General features: G+C 39.2%; 1 protein-coding gene and 2 long non-coding RNA genes across 6 annotated transcripts in view; 1 reads left to right on the top strand and 2 right to left on the bottom strand.

The window, feature by feature from the left end:
• Positions 1 to 17,196, top strand: part of LOC124284081 (probable E3 ubiquitin-protein ligase HECTD2) — a 70,232-nt gene extending 53,036 nt beyond the window's left edge. For 2 of the 4 annotated variants that reach the window (XM_046720136.1, XM_046720135.1), the window contains 12 exons: positions 4,630 to 4,725; positions 6,795 to 6,891; positions 7,300 to 7,407; positions 7,678 to 7,810; positions 8,315 to 8,403; positions 10,583 to 10,744; positions 11,756 to 11,830; positions 12,565 to 12,652; positions 12,909 to 13,015; positions 13,114 to 13,229; positions 14,046 to 14,186; positions 15,909 to 17,196. In XM_046720136.1, coding sequence (XP_046576092.1) covers positions 4,630 to 4,725; positions 6,795 to 6,891; positions 7,300 to 7,407; positions 7,678 to 7,810; positions 8,315 to 8,403; positions 10,583 to 10,744; positions 11,756 to 11,830; positions 12,565 to 12,652; positions 12,909 to 13,015; positions 13,114 to 13,229; positions 14,046 to 14,186; positions 15,909 to 16,029 — 1,333 coding nt within the window. In that variant the 3' untranslated portion in view covers positions 16,030 to 17,196. The remainder of the gene's footprint in view (positions 1 to 4,629; positions 4,726 to 6,794; positions 6,892 to 7,299; positions 7,408 to 7,677; positions 7,811 to 8,314; positions 8,404 to 10,582; positions 10,745 to 11,755; positions 11,831 to 12,564; positions 12,653 to 12,908; positions 13,016 to 13,113; positions 13,230 to 14,045; positions 14,187 to 15,908) is intronic. The other 2 variants (XM_046720139.1, XM_046720137.1) reach the window with 1 other exon arrangement.
• LOC124284083 lies at positions 4,093 to 19,127 on the bottom strand. The gene is made up of 3 exons (XR_006900464.1): positions 19,039 to 19,127; positions 5,856 to 5,862; positions 4,093 to 4,103 (listed from the first exon to the last, which is right to left on the bottom strand). It is a non-coding gene; the product is annotated as an uncharacterized LOC124284083 (long non-coding RNA).
• Positions 19,128 to 21,123: 1,996 nt separating this feature from the next.
• LOC124284084 lies at positions 21,124 to 21,811 on the bottom strand. The gene is made up of 2 exons (XR_006900465.1): positions 21,509 to 21,811; positions 21,124 to 21,471 (listed from the first exon to the last, which is right to left on the bottom strand). It is a non-coding gene; the product is annotated as an uncharacterized LOC124284084 (long non-coding RNA).
• Positions 21,812 to 22,924: the final 1,113 nt, after the last annotated feature.

Below are 22,924 nucleotides of genomic sequence, written 5' to 3'. Positions count from 1 at the left end.
TTGGGTTTTTGTTGGCAAAATTACACATCTTTAAAGGATGACTAGTATGTTAGGAACATAAATTTCTTAGAGTCTTTAAGATAAATTCAATCACGAGCTTGTAGTGCTTATGAAATATAACAGACAAAACCAACCTAGTGAAAAATACTGTTAATGAAAACAAGTGTACTAGAATTGTTTGTGTTCGATTATGAGAAACATGATCGATTGCTTGGTCGTTTAGTCACTTCGACCAATCTTCGATTATTTCAATTAATCGGACCACCACTACCGTACAGTGATGTAAACTATACACTGATATAATTTTTATAAACTCAGTTATACTGATGGAAACAAAAAGCGGAACACATTAACCCTTTCAACACCTTAGGGCGGCTTAAAGCGGCCACAGCGCTATGAGTCCCCAGACACGAGGAGGCCGATTAAGCTGACCAGGCAGTAGTCACGTCAAAATGAGACATAATTTTAGGAACCTACCTGACTTATGATTCATATAGTAAATCTATCACATTTCACAATGTCTGAAAACACTTATTAAATTTCAATTTATCATATATTATCAGCAGAATTAAAGTTATAAACTATACATACAAACGCATATATAAAATTACTATTTCCATCTTTTGTGTCTGCGATCATGTAATGCAAGTCAAGTCACTGACGAAAGTGACATCTCGCTCTCGCTTAGCCTCAATCTTCACGCCGGACCGATGTTTAATGCGAAAATATATACATGAAGCATTTTTGTCACAGGTCATAACCTAGCACGATCGTCCAATAAGTTCCATAATTCTACATACAGGTAGCGATTTCTTGCTTAATATGTTCAGAATAGCATTATTTTACCCAAAACTTTTGTCTAAATCTGAAGGTTTTAATTTAGGGCGGTATCCATTGCCGTAATATGATTGGCTGCCTTAGGTCTGATTTTGACCAATCACGACCCTTATAGCAGACTGTGGCGAAAAGCGTCATTAGAAACCAATCTTTATCCAATAAAATCGCTTCTTACAACTGTGAAAATACTCTTGGCAAGGGTACAGTGATATTGTTGATGTTCAGAGCTTCGAGCGATGCCCGACATCAAGCGATTCGCCCTCGCATGTTATGCATCTGAGCTGAGCTTCAAAACGGAGGTATTTTCTCCGTTGTTATGTCATGTTACCGAAACGGAAAGCCACAGATATCGGGAAATAGGCGACCATACATATTATTTAAGAAATCTTTTATAATAATTTTCTGATGGCGTAAAAATGAAAATATAAAAGAAAAGGCACGGGCATGTTATCACATGTCACAAAATGGAAAAAAAATCGCCATAGTTTTTGCTTCTTTCATTGGTTTATCTGGACGTTATAAATAAGTTTGCATTTTCATTCAAAATACATTTATTTAAGTTGTAGTTGTATTATTTGAATAATATTATAAAAATAAACTTCATATTTATCAACAGTAGGATTAGATCTTTTAAAATGGTGTATGGGATGTAGTAGCAATAACGTTTTACAAGCTTATAATTTCCTTCATAAACATAGGCTTCATCTATGACCTGAGGGTCTCTGGGAACTTCGGTGTCATGGCAGTAAAATGCCTCTGGTTGACTGGTGTTGAAAGAGTTAAAGTACAAGTGTGCTTTATTCTTTTTCAGGTTTCATTGCTAGCTGTGTCTTGCATTATGGGTGAAAATCTGAAAAGAAATAAAGGAACATTGCAATGTAGTGATGTTCCCTTATTTGTTTCTGTCAGTATATTTCTCAGTCTAAGTAAACTTAGGCTCAGTATTATTTGTTAAACTGCTATATCCTGAGTCTAACAAAACCTTGTGGAAGGTCGCGTCAGATAACCTTTTCAATTGACCAATCAGAACACAGCTTACCAAATCGCGAAAGTTGACATTCGCATATACCTTTTGAACTTTTAGCTCTCCAAAAAGTTTGTACCGAACAATTCGAATGCTATTTTCCGTGACGATCGGGTTCCTAGTGAGGAGCACGCATAAAGCAGTCAGTAAACAGTCGCGAAAAAATAGCGATTTGTCAGGATTCAAGCATGTCAGCTTGCTGAAATATTAGCTAATGATAGCCATGTCAACAGAAACCCCAAAGCGTATATATACTGCAGGTCAAATATTTGTGTTTTATGCAATTTTTCATTTGTTGGGAGATCAGTGTTGGAGAACGAGGAAGAGAAAATCCATTTTGTAAGTCCCACCGAACCCTAAATAGTAGCTGTTGTCTGATTGGTTAAATCCGTTCGTCCGTCTCGCGTTTGATTGGACGGTCATAGGTCGCTCAAAGGTTACCTGATGCGACCTTCCACAAGGTTTTGTTAGACTCAGTAGTGGTTAGAGCGTCCACCCGGAGAGCGGAAGGTCGTGGGTTCGATCCCCGGCCATACCCAAAAATTAAAATATGTTACTTGTTGGTTGCTGTCTGGCTCTCAGCATTAATGGGTACAACAAGGACTGGTCGGCTTGGAGTCAGTATAATGTGTCTGAGTGGGGTATTAATGCTTCACTGCGGCATGGTATCTCAGTGGGCTAGCACTATAAAAACAGCTTAAGTCTGGGCTAGTACAAGCAGCAGCACATACACATACACACGCTTGCACGTCGTCATATGAGCAAAATATTCTCAAGCACGACATTAAACCCAATTTCACCTCACCTTGTTAGACTCAGTATAGCAGTGTAACGAATAATACTGAGTCTAAGTTTACTTAGACTGTATATTTCTTATCCTATTGATTAAAAAAGTGCTTGTGCAACATGTTCTCTGTTTTTTTAACAACAGCAAAGTAAGGTTCAGTTTACTATTTTGAAATGGTCACCATGGTAACTAACTACAGTTTGAAGTAAAGCACCGTTGGACTATTCTGTCCCTTAGATGGACACTCTTTGTTGCAAGATTAGTTATGGAGATACATATACAATCCTAATCTACAAGAAATTGGATCTTTCATTCAAATCCTAGAAGCCTTCAAAAAATTAGGTCAAGTAACTTTTTTCAGCAACAATTTAAGAAAAGTAGTTCTCTGCATAGTGGTTTATGATGAAAGGAAGGTGAGCACCAGTACCTGTATTATTTAATGTTAAGCTGTTAAAAATAGGATTTTTATGCAAGATACCTCTGACGATTTGTCTGTGACTGACTACCGCAGTGCTTTTCGGTATCAACATCTGGATTTGATTAGATTGTCACATTGTCGGATGTTACACGTATCCCTTAGCTGTTCTGTACCAGCTTATGCTTTTTGCCTGGTTCAGCATTCGTTTGAATATATGTCACCTCAGTGTGTGCTTTTATTGGTTATTTACTTAGTAGACTTGCCAATGCATATTTTATTAATACAGTCAACATGGGAACAAAGAAGGTTAAAGGCACAATGTCATACCAAACTTCTCTAAGAAACACATAAGCATTTCTCTCAATAATACTAACTATCAGTCCTCAGGGAGGCTACCAAATAATTTATTCCCAAAATAATTATGTATTTTAATTACAAAATTAAATTAAAAAGTTCAAGTGAATCAATGCAACTTTGTATTAAATCGACTCTTGCGTCCCCTACTAGCGGAATATTATTTCAAGCGAGTTCTGTCCCTTAGAGCGCTCTTTACGAATATCCTACGCACAAGTTGTAATTGGAACCAGTTCAGCAAACACTGACAACACTGCGTGCGACAGTTTTCGAAATACGGAGCAACTGTTTACATTCCATATATGGCAAGCATTCCCTGTTTGGAAACTGTTCGTCTTGAAGTTTCAGTTGTCGATTTCAGGCAAGTTGTGAGGGATAATAAGTCTTTTATTGCATCAATAGGAAGATAAAGTGAGTGCACATGCCCTAATATGTATAATATAGGCCAAAATATTGTCGAAAATGTGTGACATTGTGCCTTTAAATAGTGCATCAAACAAATGATAAACACAGCAAATGTCCCGTTACAAATTAGGCTTCATGGGCTGATGCGCATTTGCAGTTGAGGTTTTTGACACTGATATAATTGAAATAAGAATGAAAAGGAATCTTTTTGTTAAAAAAGAAATGCTCTCAAAGTGATATGTTTTTCTTTTTATTTCATTACTTCTTAAGTTGAGAAACTCCAGAAAAAGAAGATCACTCTGAAATTTGAATTTTATTTCATATTTGGAGAACTGTGATAGCAGATACCATATACTGATATATATCTGATGATGGTGAATAAGAAAATCAAATGTTTAAATATTCTAAATTTAGTGTGCTTTGTTCATATTGATAATTTATTGTTTATTTACATCATATCATAAGTTGTGACTTTTCAGTTGAATAAGAATATTTCAAAGACTGGATTCAGTTTTATAGTAATGTATATAGCCGAAGTCCTTATATACTACTCCTGACAAGTTAAAGACATTGATATAAAAGAAATTGGATTGTTTTGATCCAGTAGTAGACAATTTTGCGATAACCTGGGTAAATGTCTTTAAGAAGGTTCTGTACGCTTTGTGAAGTCCTATGTTGGCTGTTGGTTTAGCCTATTTCATAGTAATTTTAATGCTTTATGCTTTTTAATATGATTGTACCTTGTTTGACTTTAAGTAATTTGAGAACACTGTTTTTGTTTTCCCCCTGCGCTCCCCCCACCAGGTGTTTGTACATTATGAGTATGGCTCAGTACATGAACACTAAGCTAATCCCCGGGGGCGAGGACGAGGGGGTCCCCAGCGAACTGCGCCATCTCAGGTCGGTAGTCTCCCATCCTCTTCATCTCCCTGACACACCTGTGTCACTATTTGCTGGGCAGTCATTTTTAGTTTTGTTTCATGTTTGTTTTTTGATTATCTTGAACAGGTTATTGTCTGTGTTCAGAGTCTGTACATCTCTTGTGGACTTCGTTCTGCCTGCTGCAGGAGCTATATTATTTTCCTTCATTCCATTCATTCATCCTTCTGTCATATTGTCCTCCATCTGTCATATCGTCCTCCATCTGTCATATCGTCCTCCTTCTGTCATATCGTCCTCCATCTGTCCCACTGCCACCATCAGCCTGGAGTCCCTCCATCCATGTCAGGTATACATCAACTCCCTAGATCTTATCCCTGCCACCATCAGCCTGGAGCCCCTCCATCCACATGTCAGCTCTACATCAATATCATCCACCCCTAGATATAATATCATCAGACGCACCACCCAGCTTTCCACAGCCCCTCCCAGCCCTGCCTCCTCCATCAGCCCCTCCCATTTTATACATATATCTACCTCCAAATGCCCTGCCTCCTCCATCAGCCCCTCCCATTTTATACATATATCTACCTCCAAATGCCCTGCCTCCTCCATCAGCCCCTCCCATTTTATACATATATCTACCTCCAAATGCCCTGCCTCCATCAGCCCCTCCCATTTTATACATATATCTACCTCCAAATGCCCCGCCTCCTCCATCAGCCCCTCCCATTTCATAAATACATCAGGGGCGGTAGGGTAGCCTAGTGGTTAAAGTGTTTGCTCCTCACGCTGAAGACTCGGGTTCGATTGCCCATTTCTGGTTGTCCCTGGATGTTGCTGGAATATTGCAAAACAACATACTCACTCATTCACTCATTCATACATCCACCTCCAAATGCCCCTCCTCCATCAGCCCTCCGCCTTCATACATAGAAGCCCATTTCTCGTCCTGTTCCTCCATCATACAATGTGATATTGCTTCCTCCACTGTGAATATTGCTATAAGTGGCATAAAAGTAAACTCACTCAATAACTCCCTCCCCCTCCTACTCACCACATCCATCAATAACTCCCCCCACTAACTATCCCATTCTTTCTCCATCAGTTCTTGCATCCCCCAGCCACTAATGCCTGGCTTTATAGTGGACGTTCATTCTTCTTGACAGCACCCTTATCACTGAAACTGATGGTGTTACCTTGTACTCAGTTGAGCAAATGCATCTTCTACTACTTAAAAGCCAATAATGTTCTCATCTAATAAACAAATAAAAATCTGTAATTTCTAAATCATAAATATATAGTATGACACACATGTAAAAAATATATTTACTTTGACATTTGATCAGCAAAAAAGTATAAAAAATCAAATGAACCATATTTATTTTTCTTTAAGTCAGTAAATGTTTGATGTGGAAGATATTTTCCAAGTTATTTGTCATTAAATGCGTAATGTTTCAAGTACATATTTGACTATATTAAGATGCACTAAGAATTAGAACCTTTGCTCATGATATCAGTAACAGTATGGCCATTATTTATAGGTGTGGGTGAGAGGGAATCAGGGGAGGCAACCCCCAAATATTACATTTTCTAGGGGAGTGTCATAAAAAATATTGACAGTTTACAAGAAAATGTAAAGCGCTTTTGCATTTTAGGGAGGGTCGTGAAAAAACCACAAGAACATGGGAAGGTCATAAAAAATGTTACAAGCACAGGAAAGGATAATTATTTTGTGTACATTAGTGCCTCAAATACCTTTTCCCCCTTCCCATATTAATTAATGACTGGTCCCTTACCATCATTTTAAATGTCACTTAGATTGACAATTTGTCCAACAAAACAACAATACTGATGATTCAAATAGTAAGGTAAGTGTATTGGGTGTACACTTTCTTGAAGTCATCTAGATGGGCTAGTGAGGCTATGTTGTAGCTGTTCAGTAAATCTCAATAGTTCCAGCATGGGCAGCTATACGGGTGCAATATTGCCGATGCGATGTAAAATTTTAACTCACTCCAGCATTGGCAGTACTGATAGTGGCAATAACCTTGTGTATATACTCATTAATATTTTTTGTAATCTTGCAGGTTTTCATTCTGCCAGTATCCTTTCATCTTGAGCATCGCAGCAAAACGAACAATCCTGCAGAAGGACTCAGAACAGCAGATGATCATCATGGCCAGGGTAGGTGGTAGAGTTCAGGGAGGTAGTTGGTAGGTAATCAAAGTGACGTAGCCTCATGACATATTAATATTCTGCATTTTCCTTACTGGTAGCCTTGGGAGACATAGTTTGTAGAGATCAAAGGGAAGGGTATGTAGTAACTATGGGTAGATTGGAGAGGTAGATGGTAGAGAATATAAGTTGAGGTAATCAAAGTGATGTAGCCTCATGACATATTGAAACAAATATGCTGCATTTTCCTTACTGGTAGATTTAGGATGCATAGTTTGTGGAGATAGAAGGGAAGGGTATGTGGTAGATATGGCATAGCTTGGAGAGGTAGATGGTAGAGATTAAATGTTGATGGTGATCAAAACGATGTAGCCACATGACACTGAAACAAATAAATATTGTGCATTTTCCATACAGAAAAGTTTGGTGGCGAAAGTGCAGCGTCGACAGCTACCTGACATTGGGATGCTGTTTCTGAACTTGACGGTGCGAAGGTCTCACCTGGTGTCTGACTCTCTTAACGAGGTAAGACAGAGCAGCTGGCCAGGTGTGTAGCAGATGCTGTCATTCAGTGTCAGAATGACTCTCCTTTTTCAGACTCATCAACCTGGGTAAACCCTTCTCTCATATTTTGGTCACTTGGAATTTGGAAATATGAACTTTAATTCTTGTTTCCAAAAATCTTGGAGCTGCTTTTGAGCCTGACCTGATGAAGTCATAATTGCAAGAATCTGTACAAGTTAAGTGTTCCTGTTCTGTGATTAAAATTCGGTAATACTGTGTGACATGTTTCAGATTGCCAGGAAGCATCATGACCTCAAGAAGAAGTTGAAGGTGACCTTTGCTGGGGAGCCAGGCCTAGACATGGGCGGTCTGACCAAGGAGTGGTTCTTGCTGCTCATCAGGCAGATATTCCAGCCGGAGTATGGTAAGTATGGGCACGTTAAGCGGGCTCAGGCTGGGGTGTGCGCGTCGCGTGCGTCGCGTCGCGTAAAGCGCGTGCGTCGCGTGCGTCGCGTCGCGCGTCGTGGCGGCGGGCGGTTTTGGTGCGTGTCGCGTGGTCAGTTTTGGTGGTGTCAGAACATTTGTAGGTAGGCGGATGTATGTATGCAGTGGGTGGGGCTGATAAGGAAGCAGGGCATTGGGGGTCAAGGTGGGAGGGGGAGCAGTCAGGGTGGGGGTTACAGCCCGTAAATTAAGTGGTTAAAAAGCCATGGGAGTCATGACTACTATCAAAGTATGATGACATACAGTGGACAAATTCATTGAGCCCTACGGATCCATATTTTAGTCCGCTCTAAGCACAAGACAATTCCATGAGGATTGACTTATTATAAATGTTTAATGCTGTGGTTTGGAGATTTAACATATCCCATTGTCAACAGCTTGTCAACAGGTGTGAGGCAGTGTGACTACTGATGTTTTGTTGCAGGTATGTTCAACTATGACAAGATGGCAGGTGTCTACTGGTTCAGTGCCATGCCCTGTGAGAACTACCAGGAGTTCAACCTTGTAGGAGTTGTATCCTTACACACAGCTGTCAAAGAGATTCATAAACACAGGTATCATAGAGACCCTTACACACAGCTGTCAAGGAGATCCTAACACAGTTGTCATAGAGAGATCCTTACAAAGAATTAGGACCTTATAGACAAGTGAGAGAGAGATCCGTACAGTTGTCATAGAGAGATCCTTATAAAGAATTAGGACCTTGTAGACAAGTGAGAGAGATCTGTACAGTTGTCATAGAGATCCTTATAAAGAATTAGGACCTTATAGACAAGTGAGAGAGATCTGTACAGTTGTCATAGAGATCCTTATAAAGAACTAGGACCTTATAGACAAGTGAGAGAGATCCGTACAGTTGTCATAGAGTCTTACACTCCAGTACTGATCCTTACAGACAATTGTGAAAGAGACACAGGTGTCATAGAGATCCTTACAAAGAATAAAGGGATCCTTATAGACAAGTGAGAGGATCCTTGTCATAGAGATCCTTAAAAGAATTAGGACCTTATAGACAAGTGAGAAGAGATCCATACAGTTGTCATAGAGATCCTTATAAAGAATTAGGACCTTATAGACAAGTGAGAGAGATCCGTACAGTTGTCATAGAGATCCTTATAAAGAATTAGGACCTTGTAGACAAGTGAGAGAGATCCGTACAGTTGTCATAGAGATCCTTATAAAGAATTAGGGATCCTTATAGACAAGTGAGAGAGATACAGTTGTCATAGAGATCCTTATAAAGAATTAGGGATCCTTATAGACAAGTGAGAGAGATCCGTTACAGTTGTCATTGAGATCCTTTTAAAGAATTAGGACCTTATAGACAAGTGAGAGAGATCCGTACAGTTGTCATAGAGATCCTTATCAAGAATTAGGACCTTATAGACAAGTGAGAGAGATCCGTACAGTTGTCATAGAGATCCTTACAAAGAATTAGGGATCCTTATAGACAAGTGAGAGAGATCCGTACAGTTGTCATAGAGATCCTTATAAAGAATTAGGACCTTGTAGACAAGTGAGAGAGATCCGTACAGTTGTCATAGAGATCCTTATAAAGAATTAGGACCTTATAGACAAGTGAGAGAGATCCGTACAGTTGTCATAGAGATCCTTATAAAGAAGTAGGACCTTATAGACAAGTGAGAGAGATCCGTACAGTTGTCATAGAGATCCTTATAAAGAATTAGGGATCCTTATAGACAAGTGAGAGAGATCCGTACAGTTGTCATAGAGATCCTTATAAAAATTAGGACCTTATAGACAAGTGAGAGAGATCCGTACAGTTGTCATAGAGATCCTTATCAAGAATGAGGACCTTATAGACAAGTGAGAGAGATCCGTACAGTTGTCATAGAGATCCTTATCAAGAATTAGGACCTTATAGACAAGTGAGAGAGATCCGTTACAGTTGTCATAGAGATCCTTACAAAGAAGTAGGACCTTGTAGACAAGTGAGAGAGATCCGTACAGTTGTCATAGAGATCCTTATAAAGAATTAGGACCTTATAGACAAGTGAGAGAGATCCGTACAGTTGTCATAGAGATCCTTATAAAGAATTAGGACCTTATAGACAAGTGAGAGAGATCCGTACAGTTGTCATAGAGATCCTTACAAAGAAGTAGGACCTTGTAGACAAGTGAGAGAGATCCGTACAGTTGTCATAGAGATCCTTATAAAGAAGTAGGACCTTGTAGACAAGTGAGAGAGATCCGTACAGTTGTCATAGAGATCCTTATAAAGAAGTAGGACCTTGTAGACAAGTGAGAGAGATCCGTACAGTTGTCATAGAGATCCTTATAAAGAAGTAGGACCTTATAGACAAGTGAGAGAGATCCGTACAGTTGTCATAGAGATCCTTATTAAAGAATTAGGACCTTATAGACAAGTGAGAGAGATCCGTACAGTTGTCATAGAGATCCTTATAAAGAAGTAGGACCTTGTAGACAAGTGAGAGAGATCCTTCCATTTAGATTTTGAAGAGATCCTTCACACACAGAGTTGTGATTGAGATCCTAATACACAGAATTTTTCATGTCTTTACACATGTGAAAGGTGACAATTATGTAAAATTAAGCCAGACCTTGAATGTGACATCAATAACAGCTTAGTTTTAATGCTGTACATACTTAAAGGTTATAAATAGTTAAAGAATATCTGTGTGAGGATGGCTATTTTCCTGAGCGTGTGAAGCTGATGGGCCTGGCCGTGTACAACTCCATCAATCTGGACATCCGCTTCCCACCCTGCTGCTACAAGAAACTACTCAGTCCTGCTGTTGTCCCCTTCTCTAATCCTCGCGCCACAGTTGGCGTCATCACGGTCACATTAGATGACCTCATGCATGTGAAACCAGTAAGTACCAATTACCAATTCTGTAGACACTTCAACAGTTCTCTCCCCTTAGCTCAATGACAGGCATGTGTTATGTATACTGCTCAGAAGAAGTAAAGGTTACATGATTCTCTGCATTAAAGATCAATAATGGTAATGTGAAAAAATCCAGGGACCAATCCGTGCAAGCGTTCATAGCACTACGTCATTCATAATCCCATGATAAACTATACAGTTACGATAGCTTGTAATGCTACGAACACTTTGTGGATCGGGCCCCAGGTCTTATAAAATCTAGCATCTATTCTACAAAGACGTTTGCATGATGGAGTTTCTTTCCAGTGATAAAATAGACTAACAACTGAAGCTACAGGCCACATAATTATAAGAACATTCTACTGAATATCTGGATGAACAACTTCTTTGTCACAGAGAGAGAGACGTTTCGGTGTAGGCTCTCAAACCGTTATCAAGTGAAAGCAGATTCCAATGCATGATTCTGAATATTTCATGAGCATGATAATGATGACATCAAGTGTTCTTGAAAAGATGAGCATAGCCTGGTGCTTTGGTGCCACCCATTCTGAAAACATGCATTATACTAAGGCAGGTCAGTTGTTTATTTGAAGACACTCAAGGAAACATGTCAAAACTTGTAGAGTTACACCTCCCATGACTGGGCACATGCAAAGGCAATCCAGGATTTTGGAGAAAGGGGGTCCACATGAATCATGAAGTCCAAAGTTTAAGGGTGAATGCTCCTCAGGGAAAGATTTTTTGGGGGTGGTGGTAGTGTGTGTGTGTGCGTGCGTGCGAGTGTCCGTTTGTCCGTACCTGACATGTGTGCCCCTTAGGCTCAGGCATGTCCTGAACATATCATCATTTCACAATCGACTATGAGAACATTAAATTTTGGGAGACAACATAACCAGCTTCAAAAAATGCAAAATGGCTTGTATGAATTGTATAAAATCAACGATAAATTCATACCAGGAGACTGTAATCCCATATTGTGTTGTGTCTTGTGTACAGGAGGTGGCAAAAGGCTTGAAGGATTTGATGGAATATGAGGAGGATGTGGAGGAAGATTTCTGTCTTTCATTTGAGGTGAGCAGACGTCACTGGCAGCCATCTTGGTTAAACTTTATAATGATGCATATAGTAATGGTATGAGATAATATGGTAACAATATGAAAATTCAAATCTTTTTGTTGTTCTGATGTTCACTCCTTTTATTGATAATATATATATATATATTATATTCCCTACCCATGAGTTATGAGTATCATATTCATTGTAACCTGGATGCACCTGGATGCTAAGAAAATTAACAAAAGGAGGTGCTTATTGAACCATGTACAAGTCAACAAAAAGAGGTGCTTATTGAAAGATGTACAATTAAGATAAATTTGTTTCCAGAATATTTGTGGTGTCCCCTGCCGTGATATAGCTGGAATATTGCTAAAAATGGTGTAAAACTAAACTCACCCTCTTGAAATCTAGCGGTACTAAGCAGACTTGCTCTAAATTTCACTGCAAATAACCCTCTCTAGTAATCATGCTCATCCATTATACACCTTCTACACTTCAGTGTTTCTGTAAAATAAGATATGTCATGGTGATACTTAGTCAAGAGTGGACGACAAATTGGTGAGAGGTGCATATTGATGCATAATGTAGCAAATATTATCAGTTTTATTGTTATTTTCCATGTTCCAAAATATTTATTATTTCTGTCACATCAAAAGATGACGTTGAAAACATTTTCTGGAAATGAACTTTTATTAATGTAAGATATCCAAAATTTCGACTAGATCTGATTGGCTCATTGTGTTTGCCAGGTTTCTAACAGTGAGTATGGGTCGATGAAAACAGTCCCGTTGAAGCCTAACGGAGACAACATCCCAGTCACGAAGGAGAACAGGAAAGGTCAGTGTCACTGTCAGCATCTGTTGTTGGGCCTTAAGGATTTTATCTCACTAATTTTTTAAATGAAAAACATTTATGAGGAGAATTTTTCTCATTCCATCAACTAGCTACCAATTAACTACCAAAATGAATCTAAAAGTGTAAATGGGGATTATATTTAGGGTCTGAATATGTCCATAGGTGTTCAGTATTTGAGTACCAGTATATATATATATATAAATTGAAAATGTCTAAATATCATTCTTGTATTCTTCAGAGTATGTTCAGCTCTATGTGGAGTTCATTCTCAACAAGTCAGTCTACCCGCAGTTCCAGGCATTCTATCATGGGTTTCACAGCGTGTGTGCATCAAATGCGCTGATTGTAAGTACTCTCGATATTATATTGAGTTTACTTGAAGATGTGTAAAAAAATATCAAGAGAATTGCTTTGCAACCCAACCTCTTACACTGCCATTGTAGATGCTGCGTCCGGAAGAGGTGGAAATGTTGGTTTGTGGCAGCCCGACTATCAACATCAGTGACCTCAAGAAGGTGACAATCTATGAAGGCTACAGTCCTCAGGATCAGACAATTAGGTCAGTACTATAACAAATGAAACTGGTAGATGTAGTAATAGGGAACAGACATTCTGTTCACCAGAGCTCTTTTACTAATATCCAAACCCTCACTATAGTTGTTGGGTTAAAATTGCTTTATAGAACTGGGCCCTGGTCCATATACCCGGTGTGGACTTGTGGAGTCCTCAAGAGCAATCAGCCAGGGAGCTGTTTCACAAAACTCTCGTAAGCCTAAGATCTCGTAACTTTCCTTGTAGCATTTGAAGTTCCTGTGTTATATGGGAAGTACGAATGCTATAAGAAAGGTTACGAGATCTTAGGCTTATGAGAGCTTTGTGAAACGGGGACCAGGACTGTATATGATCTGAGGATGTGTAGGGTCTGTACATGATCTTTGGACTTTGGAACTCACCAGAAGTGAACTATAATGAGGTCTGTGGACTTGTGGAGTCCTTGAGAGCAATCAGCCAGGATTGTATATGATCTGAGAACGTGTAGGGTCTGTACATGATCTTTGGACTTTGGAACTCACCAGAAGTGAACTATAATGAGGTCTGTGGACTTGTGGAGTCCTTGAGAGCAAATGGTCAGGTCAGAATAACCTCTGTGGGGTTGTGGTGTCTGCAGGAGGAGACAGTCAGGTCTTCATAACCTCAGTATGTCCTTTGTACCATTGTGGAGTCAGCAGGAGCCAACCATAAGGTTTGAGTACCCACTACGGACTTGTGTTGTCCTCAGACAGTCAGACTACATTCAGCTGCTTACAGAGAGTACTTTGATAGTTGTTAACATATATTTGTGTTTCTGTGACTACAGCTGACTGTGTGTTGGCAGGTACTTCTGGGAAATGGTGACTGGCATGCCCATGGAACTACAGAAGAAGCTGCTGCTGTTTGCCACAGGAAGTGACCGGATACCCATTGGTGGAACCCAGGAGATGCAGTTCAAGATCTCTAGGATTTCTGGAACTGACCTGTAAGTGATGTACAATGTTTCTTGTCCATATAGTCCTCCCATTTATGTTCTTGTATCCAGTCCACCCATGCATGTCCTTGTATCCAGTCCACCCATGCATGTCCTTGTATCCAGTCCACCCATTCATGTCCTTGTATCCAGTCCACCCATTCATGTCCTTGTATCTAGTCCTCCCATTCATGTCCTTGTATCCAGTCCACCCATTCATGTCCTTGTATCTAGTCCTCCCATTCATGTCCTTGTATCCAGTCCTCCCATTCATGTCCTTGTATCCAGTCCACCCATTTATGTCCTTGTATCCAGTCCACCCATTCATGTCCTTGTATCCAGTCCTCCCATTCATGTCCTTGTATCCAGTCCTCCAATCCATGTCCTTGTATTCAGTCCTCCCATTTATGTCCTTGTATCCAGTCCTCCCATCCATGTCCTTGTATCCAGTCCTCCCATTCCATGTCCTTGTATCCAGTCCACCCATTTATGTCCTTGTATCCAGTCCTCCCTTTTATGTCCTTGTATCCAGTCCACCCCATTCATGTCCTTGTATTCAGTCCTCCCAATCATGTCCTTGTATCCAGTCCTCCCATTTATGTCCTTGTATCCAGTCCTCCCATTCATGTCCTTGTATCCAGTCCTCCCATTCATGTCCTTGTATACAGTCCTCCCATCCATGTCCTTGTATCCAGTCCTCCCATTTATGTCCTTGTATCAGTAGTCCTCCCATTCATGTCCTTGTATCCAGTCCTCCCATTTATGTCCTTGTATCCAGTCCTCCCATTCATGTCCTTGTATCTAGTCCTCCCATTCATGTCCTTGTATCTAGTCCTCCCATTCATGTCCTTGTATCCAGTCCTCCCATTCATGTCCTTGTATCCAGTCCTCCCATTCATGTCCTTGTATCTAGTCCTCCCATTCATGTCCTTGTATCCAGTCCACCCATTCATGTCCTTGTATCTAGTCCTCCCATTCATGTCCTTGTATCCAGTCCTCCCCCATTCATGTCCTTGTATCCAGTCCTCCCATTCATGTCCTTGTATCTTGTCCTATTCATGTCCTTGTATCTAGTCCTCCCATTCATGTCCTTGTATCTAGTCCTCCCATTCATGTCCTTGTATCCAGTCCTCCCATTCATGTCCTTGTATCTAGTCCTCCCATTCATGTCCTTGTATCCAGTCCACCCATTCATGTCCTTGTATCCAGTCCACCCATTCATGTCCTTGTATCCAGTCCACCCATTCATGTCCTTGTATCCAGTCCACCCATTCATGTCCTTGTATCCAGTCCACCCATTTATGTCCTTGTATCCAGTCCACCCATTCATGTCCTTGTATCTAGTCCTCCCATTCATGTCCTTGTATCTAGTCCTCCCATTCATGTCCTTGTATCTAGTCCTCCCATTCATGTCCTTGTATCAAGTCCTCCCATTCATGTCCTTGTATCTAGTCCTCCCATTCATATCCAGTCCACCCATTTATGTCCTTGTATCCAGTCCTCCCATTCATGTCCTTGTATCCAGTCCACCCATTCATGTCCTTGTATCTAGTCCTCCCATTCATGTCCTTGTATCCAGTCCACCCATTCATGTCCTTGTATCTTGTCCTCCTATTCATGTCCTTGTATCTAGTCCTCCCATTCATATATCTAGTCCTCCCATTCACGTCAATGTGTCTAGTCCTCCCATTCACATATCTAGTCCTCCCATTCAGTCCTTGTATCTGTTGCCAGACTGCCCATGGCTCACACCTGTTTCAACCAGTTGGTGCTGCCTCCTTACAAGTCCCGGAAGGTTCTCAAACAGAAGCTGATTGCTGCTATTCAGAATGCTGAAGGATTTGGACTCGAATGATGTGACAGTTGTTTCCTGGATGATGACAACTGAGTGGTCACTTCATTGTATCTGTGGGGAACCACCCAAAGGACTGCTTGTTCTGGTAAAGTCAGGGATGAAAACCTCACCCTAACAATGACAGGCAGACTGGCTGGTGAATTAACTCCTGTGAGAGACTTTGATTTTTCCTCGGGTATCTCAATGTCTGTGATAGTTCTGAAGATAGTATGGGTAAATGGATGTTTCACTATATTGACATACATAATGCTCCTGAAGGGCAGCCAGACACTGATCTTTGATGTTTTCATGAATTTATAGTCATGTATGCAACTTTTTGAAAGTCCATTGCAGTATACAACATCTGTGAGAGCCCATTATTGCAACATTACGAGAGTCCATTATAGCCTATACATCTCTTGGGAGAGTCCATTATAGCCTATACAACTCTTGGGTGAGTCCATTATAGCCTATACAACTCTTGGGACAGTCCAATATATGGTTGGAAGAATACATTATGAAGTATACAGCACCTATGAGATTATGCTACGATGTATACAACTATTTGAAGTGTCTGCTATTATACACATCTTAATGGATAGTAATGGATGCTACCAGACTAAAGAGAGTCCAGTTTGGTGTATACTCCATATACACATTTAGAGATGTTACGGTTAGTGAGTATACCAAGTGTCCGCACACTCATATTTACTGACCTTAGGTGATAAACAAAACTCTGACTACTAGTACAGTCACTAGTGGATGCGTAAAGGATAGAAAACTGCCCTGGAACAGTTGCCTTGTATATATCTAAATCTTGTGCCATAAATCTTCATTTTGGAATTGGAATTAATTGGGTCTGATTAATGTCTGCATTAATGGCTGGCCAATAGAAATGTGTCTTGTCACCCCACTCTCAGAATGTGAACTAGGGTAAGGTTAAAGACTTGGATATTGGTTTATTCTTACTCCGTCCTCTGTTGGCCACATCCTGTGTTGGGTCTGTGTGATGTCAAATTCTACCTGGGTAGGTCACTTTCTGTTTGGGGTCACATATTGTCTGCGATGTCCAGGTGAGGGGCACATTCTAACTGTTTGGGGTCACATTCTGTCTGTTTCAGTGACATTTTGTCTGTGAGGTGACATTTTGTTTGTTTGGGTCATGTGTCTGAGTTGGGTCACATTGTGTCTGAGCTGGGTCACATTGTGCCTGAGTTGGATCACATTGTGCCTGAGTTGGGTCACATTTTATATGGGTTGGATCACATTCTCTTTGGATAGGATCACATTTTGTCTAACTGAGGTCACATTCTGTCTGTGTAAGGTCACATGCTGACTAATAATGGTCTCATATTGTCTGTATACAATTACAGACATCTTTGAGTTTTTTATAAATGTATATGGACTGTTGTTTTCTGCAATGTTAATGACAGGATTTACTTGATACAAGACAAGGTTCCCACAGAAACCATTCTTCAACAAATGAAAATTTACTGTTATTTGATGTTTTCTTATTTAAGACAATTTGCCACTTTGTCCTTATAGACCTTCTTATGCCACTAGACCTTCTTTTAATTATGGACTCGTGAAGGTCCGGGTTAGAATGAACCTTCAGTAACCCATGCTTGTTGTAAGAGGCGACTAACGGGATCAGGTGGTCAGGCTCGCTGGCTTGGTTGACACATGTCATCGGTTTCCAATTGTGCAGACCAATGCTCATACTGTTGATCACTGGATTGTCTGGTCCAGATTCGATTATTTACAAACCGCCATATAACTGGAATGTTGCTGAGTGCAGCGTAAAACTAAACTCACTCACTCTTTTAATTGTGACCAGTTAAGAGTCATGTTGTATTTGGTTAACTTGTTGTTTACATCACCATTGTTTATTATCAAGTAATGCTGGATTGTGATGGTACAATTCAAAAGTTATGAACTTCTGATTTATCAGGTTAAGTATCAAAGAAAGTGCAATAACATGAACATGTAAATGTTTAGATGTAATTTTATTCTTTTTTATTTCAAATCATTTTAAGTGTATAATACGTCTATCAGAATCAGACTGTGCATGTTGTTATGATTACATGATGATGATCAGGAGTAGACTGAATACTTTGTAAGGATCACAAGGGATAGTCAGATGATGTGACCAGTTTCATTTTAGCAACTTTGTTAACTGTTTTTGTGTGATTGGTTCAGGAAACAATATCATCATAATGTTTCATGACAGGTTTACTATTATAACAGGAGGGATGCCACTTTGCTTTGTAATATTGATTAATGGATATATGGATGCAAGAAATAACACGTGTTTTATAATAACATTTCCTTACAATGAAAGTGTCTTCATGGCAGAGCAGATATAAGACTTCGGAAACATAGCTGAGTCTCACAGATACCTGATGGCTGGATTCAATCTGGAGACAATTTCTAAATTATTTCTCGTTTGTTTCTTTCTGGGGTATCAGACATATTTAAGTTGCCATGGCAATATCCTAGAATCGAAGTCTCTGGAATCAGAAATTCTGGGAAAAGCGTAGAGCATCTTGAGGAGGCACAACTGTCATGGCTTGCACTACCAAAGATTTATCATGTGGCTAATTTCATGTAGGGCAGTCACTCATCAACTTCTGTGTCCAGGTACTGTGTAGCTCCGGCATTGAGCACGTGCTTAAAGTACCAACTATAGTTCCATTGAAATTGAGGCCAGTCAAAACTATTATATTAGTGTTGTGCTTATTAAGCATTGAGAATTTAGAGACATTTGGTCGATGGGCTTGTATTCAGAGTCTTTGACTGTTGATAGTGAGCTCAGTTTTAATACTGCTTTTACATATTGTTTATGATATCTCATAAATACAATGAGCATGTCCAATGATGAGGTGAATAATGGGATTGGGTGTGGCTCGCAAACATTGTTGACACATGTCATCATATCCAAATTACACAGCTCCATGCTCATTGTTTCAACTATCTGACATCTGCTCGAGACGTGATTATTTACTGTTATATTTACCACTGTCATAAAACTTGACTCCGGTACTCTGAGTCAAATTATGGAAGACAACCCGATATTTACTGTGTGTTCATGGCATGTTCAAGTACATGGATTTGAAGCAGTGCAGGATACTTTTGTTTGTTGTGTTGTTTGATGATAATGGTACAGAATCTCATTCTGTTCGACACTGTTAAATTCCTAGTAGTGTATTCGACGTATTTAACATCCCCCCGACCAATTGTTCAGCTAAATAAAAAATATACTTTTTATCACCCCCCTTTTTGAGGTTTATTTACAATGTATGCATACCAATTCTCATTGGAGAAGGGTTTTCTGACGAGCGACCAATCTCGTGCTGCCACTGGAATAAAGTTTACAGGATTTCAAGCCCACCAGCTATAATAGAGTGCCAGTAATTCTGGTATTTCCCCGTAACCTACGGTATCTTTTTGTGTGTTTCTTTCACTAGTTCAAGTGAATGACAAATGACAAGTGATTTAACTAAGTGCCCCCTTTTAACAATTTGTGCCCAGGGTGCTAAGTACGTCGAATACGGTACCACTTTCCTAGTCACTTCTGCTGATTGTGTTGATGTAAATAAGGCTCTCCTAGACCCGTCACCAACAGTATTGATGTATATTGGCTGTAACTTGCTCATATCTATGACGTTTATGTGTAACATCATTACCAGTGTTTATATACAATGTATATATATAGGTAGCTAGATGACAAGGCCTCTAGGTCTGTTCAAGTCCGTCCGTCCAATCAGTGCACTTTCAGGTGATGTTGATCACAATGAACACAGGTAACATACGGTCTCTGTACATATATACATACAATTAGCAGTTCAAGATATTTTTGACAACATAGTCCCATCCGTCCATAAGCATCCATGTTCAGGATAATATGCAGTCCCAGTTTTGATTCTTTATGTTCAAAATCGTCTTACAGACATTGTGTGATAAAAACTGTGTGATGTGTCAGAGACGGCCATTAGAAAATTTGACCAGGGAGTTGGGATTTTGTATGGAGTGGGCAATTTTCCAGTCGCAGGACATTTTTTTTTTTTAAATATAACAATATGACATCTTGATTAATGTATTTTTTGTGGCAGACAATTTCCTGTATTTTCAACAGAAGAAGCATTTTTTTCAAGCATATTGTGGGAGAATATATTTTTTTCGATACAATCCCAGTCCCCCTCTCAGTCCAGAGAATATCAAAGTCCCTTATGATATCAGCCTGATACTGGATCTATATTGTGCATAACTTCAACCCTGAACAGCTTCTCAGGAGCTCTTGGCATGGGTTTAAGTTTAGTATATCTGTTTGAAGAGATGTTTAGACTGTGGAAGGATTCAGCCATTTGGACACGTCTGAGAGCATAGGAAAGTGCTGAGCTTTTGCATCAATACAGTTACTTACTTAAACTATAAACATGAAAGGTAACTGTGAAATATACTACTAAACCATTTGATTCTTTCAAATAGCTGTAGTTAATTTGTCATGCTTTGATACATTAACTAAAGTGACATGTATTGAAATATGAAAGAATTAAGTGGTACTTAATGGGGTTTTTTAGAAGCATATTCCACATATATTTTGGGCTTGGTGTATTTATTCAAATAATTCAAATATGTGATGTCAAAATCATGTATATTATTGCAGCTGTGCGTCAGTGTTAGACTTTGGACAGTTTGTTGTAAAGCTTCTTACATGAGTTAAAATTCAGTCCAGTAGGGGAGATAACTCTCAAATGAAGCCGTCCAACTTATACCACAGCAGTCTGGGCAGATAACTCTGCTCTGTATATTGTCCATACTTACTGTGATAAGAAAATGTTTACTCACATCTTTGGTGGGTTATTGGATAGGATTATAAATATTTATATGTATATTTATATTATATGTGTGTGTCCTGGGTCCATGTTTTTGTGTGTTCTGTGATGTTGGGTACTGTTTATTTGTCATAACATGCAGCTGTTTGAAGATAACATTTCTGTAAATTGTTCCTGGGGAACTTGTCATTTACTTGGTATGGCCACAGAGAAATATTGATGGCACATGACACGTCACATATTTCCGACACATACGGTACAGAAATTCAAATATTTTAAGTTTTGCAATATTCATCATTTGCCTGTTTTCATTACAACACTTTGTTAGAAATTCAACATTGCTAATGGGCAAACAATGTATTGAAGGTTCCTGAACAAATTTACCTTGGCATACATGGGCTCGAACATGATTATTGGAAGACCTTGGATCAAAACAAGGTACTTCCATGAATGACAAGTTCCTCAGATTAAATGTAATTGTTAAGTTACTGATGTTCTTGTGACATAAATGTATATTGGAACGAACTTTTCACACTCCAAAGTTTTAATATTAAAGTGCTATTCTTGCATATAATAAAGCAATTTATTATGCGAAGTTATGCTACTCATAAAGGTTAGGAACCTGGCCCTACTCATAAAGCGATTAGCACTACCTTATTGTAAACCAGTGGTTAACATAGGAGTTAAAGCGATCTTAGCACTATGATTATCGTAAACCAATGTTTAAGTATAGGAGTTAAAGCGATCTTAGCACTATGATTATTACTGTAAACCAATGTTTAAGTATAGGAGTTAAAGCGATCTTAGCACTACGATTACTGTAAACCAATGTTTAAGTATAGGAGTTAAAGCGATCTTAGCACTATGATTATCGTAAACCAATGTTTAAGTATAGGAGTTAAAGCGATCTTAGCCAATGATTACTGTAAACCAATGTATAGGAGGAGTTAAAGCGATCTTAGCACTATATAGATTACTCTTAGTAAACCAATGTTTAAGTATAGGAGTTAAAGCGATCTTAGCACTATGATTATCGTAAACCAATAGTTAAGTATAGGAGTTAAACCAATGATTTAAACCAATGTATAGGAGTTAAAGCGATCTTAGCACTATTATCTGAAACCAATTTTAAGTATAGGAGTTAAAGCTTAAAGCATCAATATTTATCGTATAAGTATAGGAGTTAAAGCGATCTTAGCACTATGATTATCGTAAACCAATATTTAAGTATAGGAGTTAAAGCGATCTTAGCACTATGATTATCGTAAACCAATGTTTAAGTATAGGAGTTAAAGCGATCTTAGCACTATGATTATCGTAAACCAATGTTTAAGTATAGGAGTTAAAGCGATCTTAGCACTATGATTATCGTAAACTAATGTTTAATTATGGAAGTTACGATCACCTTCGTGCTGATCGCTTTGTGGAACTGGACCCTTTAGAGTAGTATCTTTAAAGTATGTGTTGTGACAGCCAAGTGGCGTATCCAGAGTGGGTTGCATGGTATGACAACTTTTTACAGACATCTATTCTTACATGTTAACTGTGCCCTTGGATATGTCATTCACAGGGTACCTGGAGCACACACCTTTTCGAACTAAAATGGTTTCATCTCAGCGTGCCACAGGGTTGGAACAAATGTATTTGAGGATTACAAGGTGTGGTACCTGTCACACGACTCAATACTCAGTTTGGTAGCAAGATAACACTGTGCCATGTGGGGTGCAGCAAGGAGAGGCATTGTTCCCACATGTATTCTGTTGAAGTCATCTATATGTGTACATCATACAAGTTACTTTTCTGTAAACTGGCTCAGAACTGAGTTCTCCTGCTATACATTTGTATTGTGTATAGTACTGTTTGAAAGCTCAACAGCTAGCAGATAATATATTCTGGAAATCTCTTCTTTTTGCCACTTTTAAATATTAGCTTACGCCTATTCAGATAATTTCTGCATTTTGTTCAAGTGAATAATCGGGAAGTTAGAATGCAGTGGATGAATTCCTATCAAGGTATACTTTTGTTCATAGTGTTTTTAAAAGTTTTATCATATTGTATGGGACCAACTACTGTAAACATTT

Source organism: Haliotis rubra, unplaced genomic scaffold (assembly GCF_003918875.1).
Source record: "Haliotis rubra isolate DU_JTF1 unplaced genomic scaffold, ASM391887v1 Scf329, whole genome shotgun sequence".
Taxonomy (NCBI): Eukaryota; Metazoa; Mollusca; class Gastropoda; order Lepetellida; family Haliotidae; genus Haliotis; species Haliotis rubra.
Note: the sequence above shows the minus strand (reverse complement) of the source record. Positions and strands in the feature narration are given on the sequence as shown.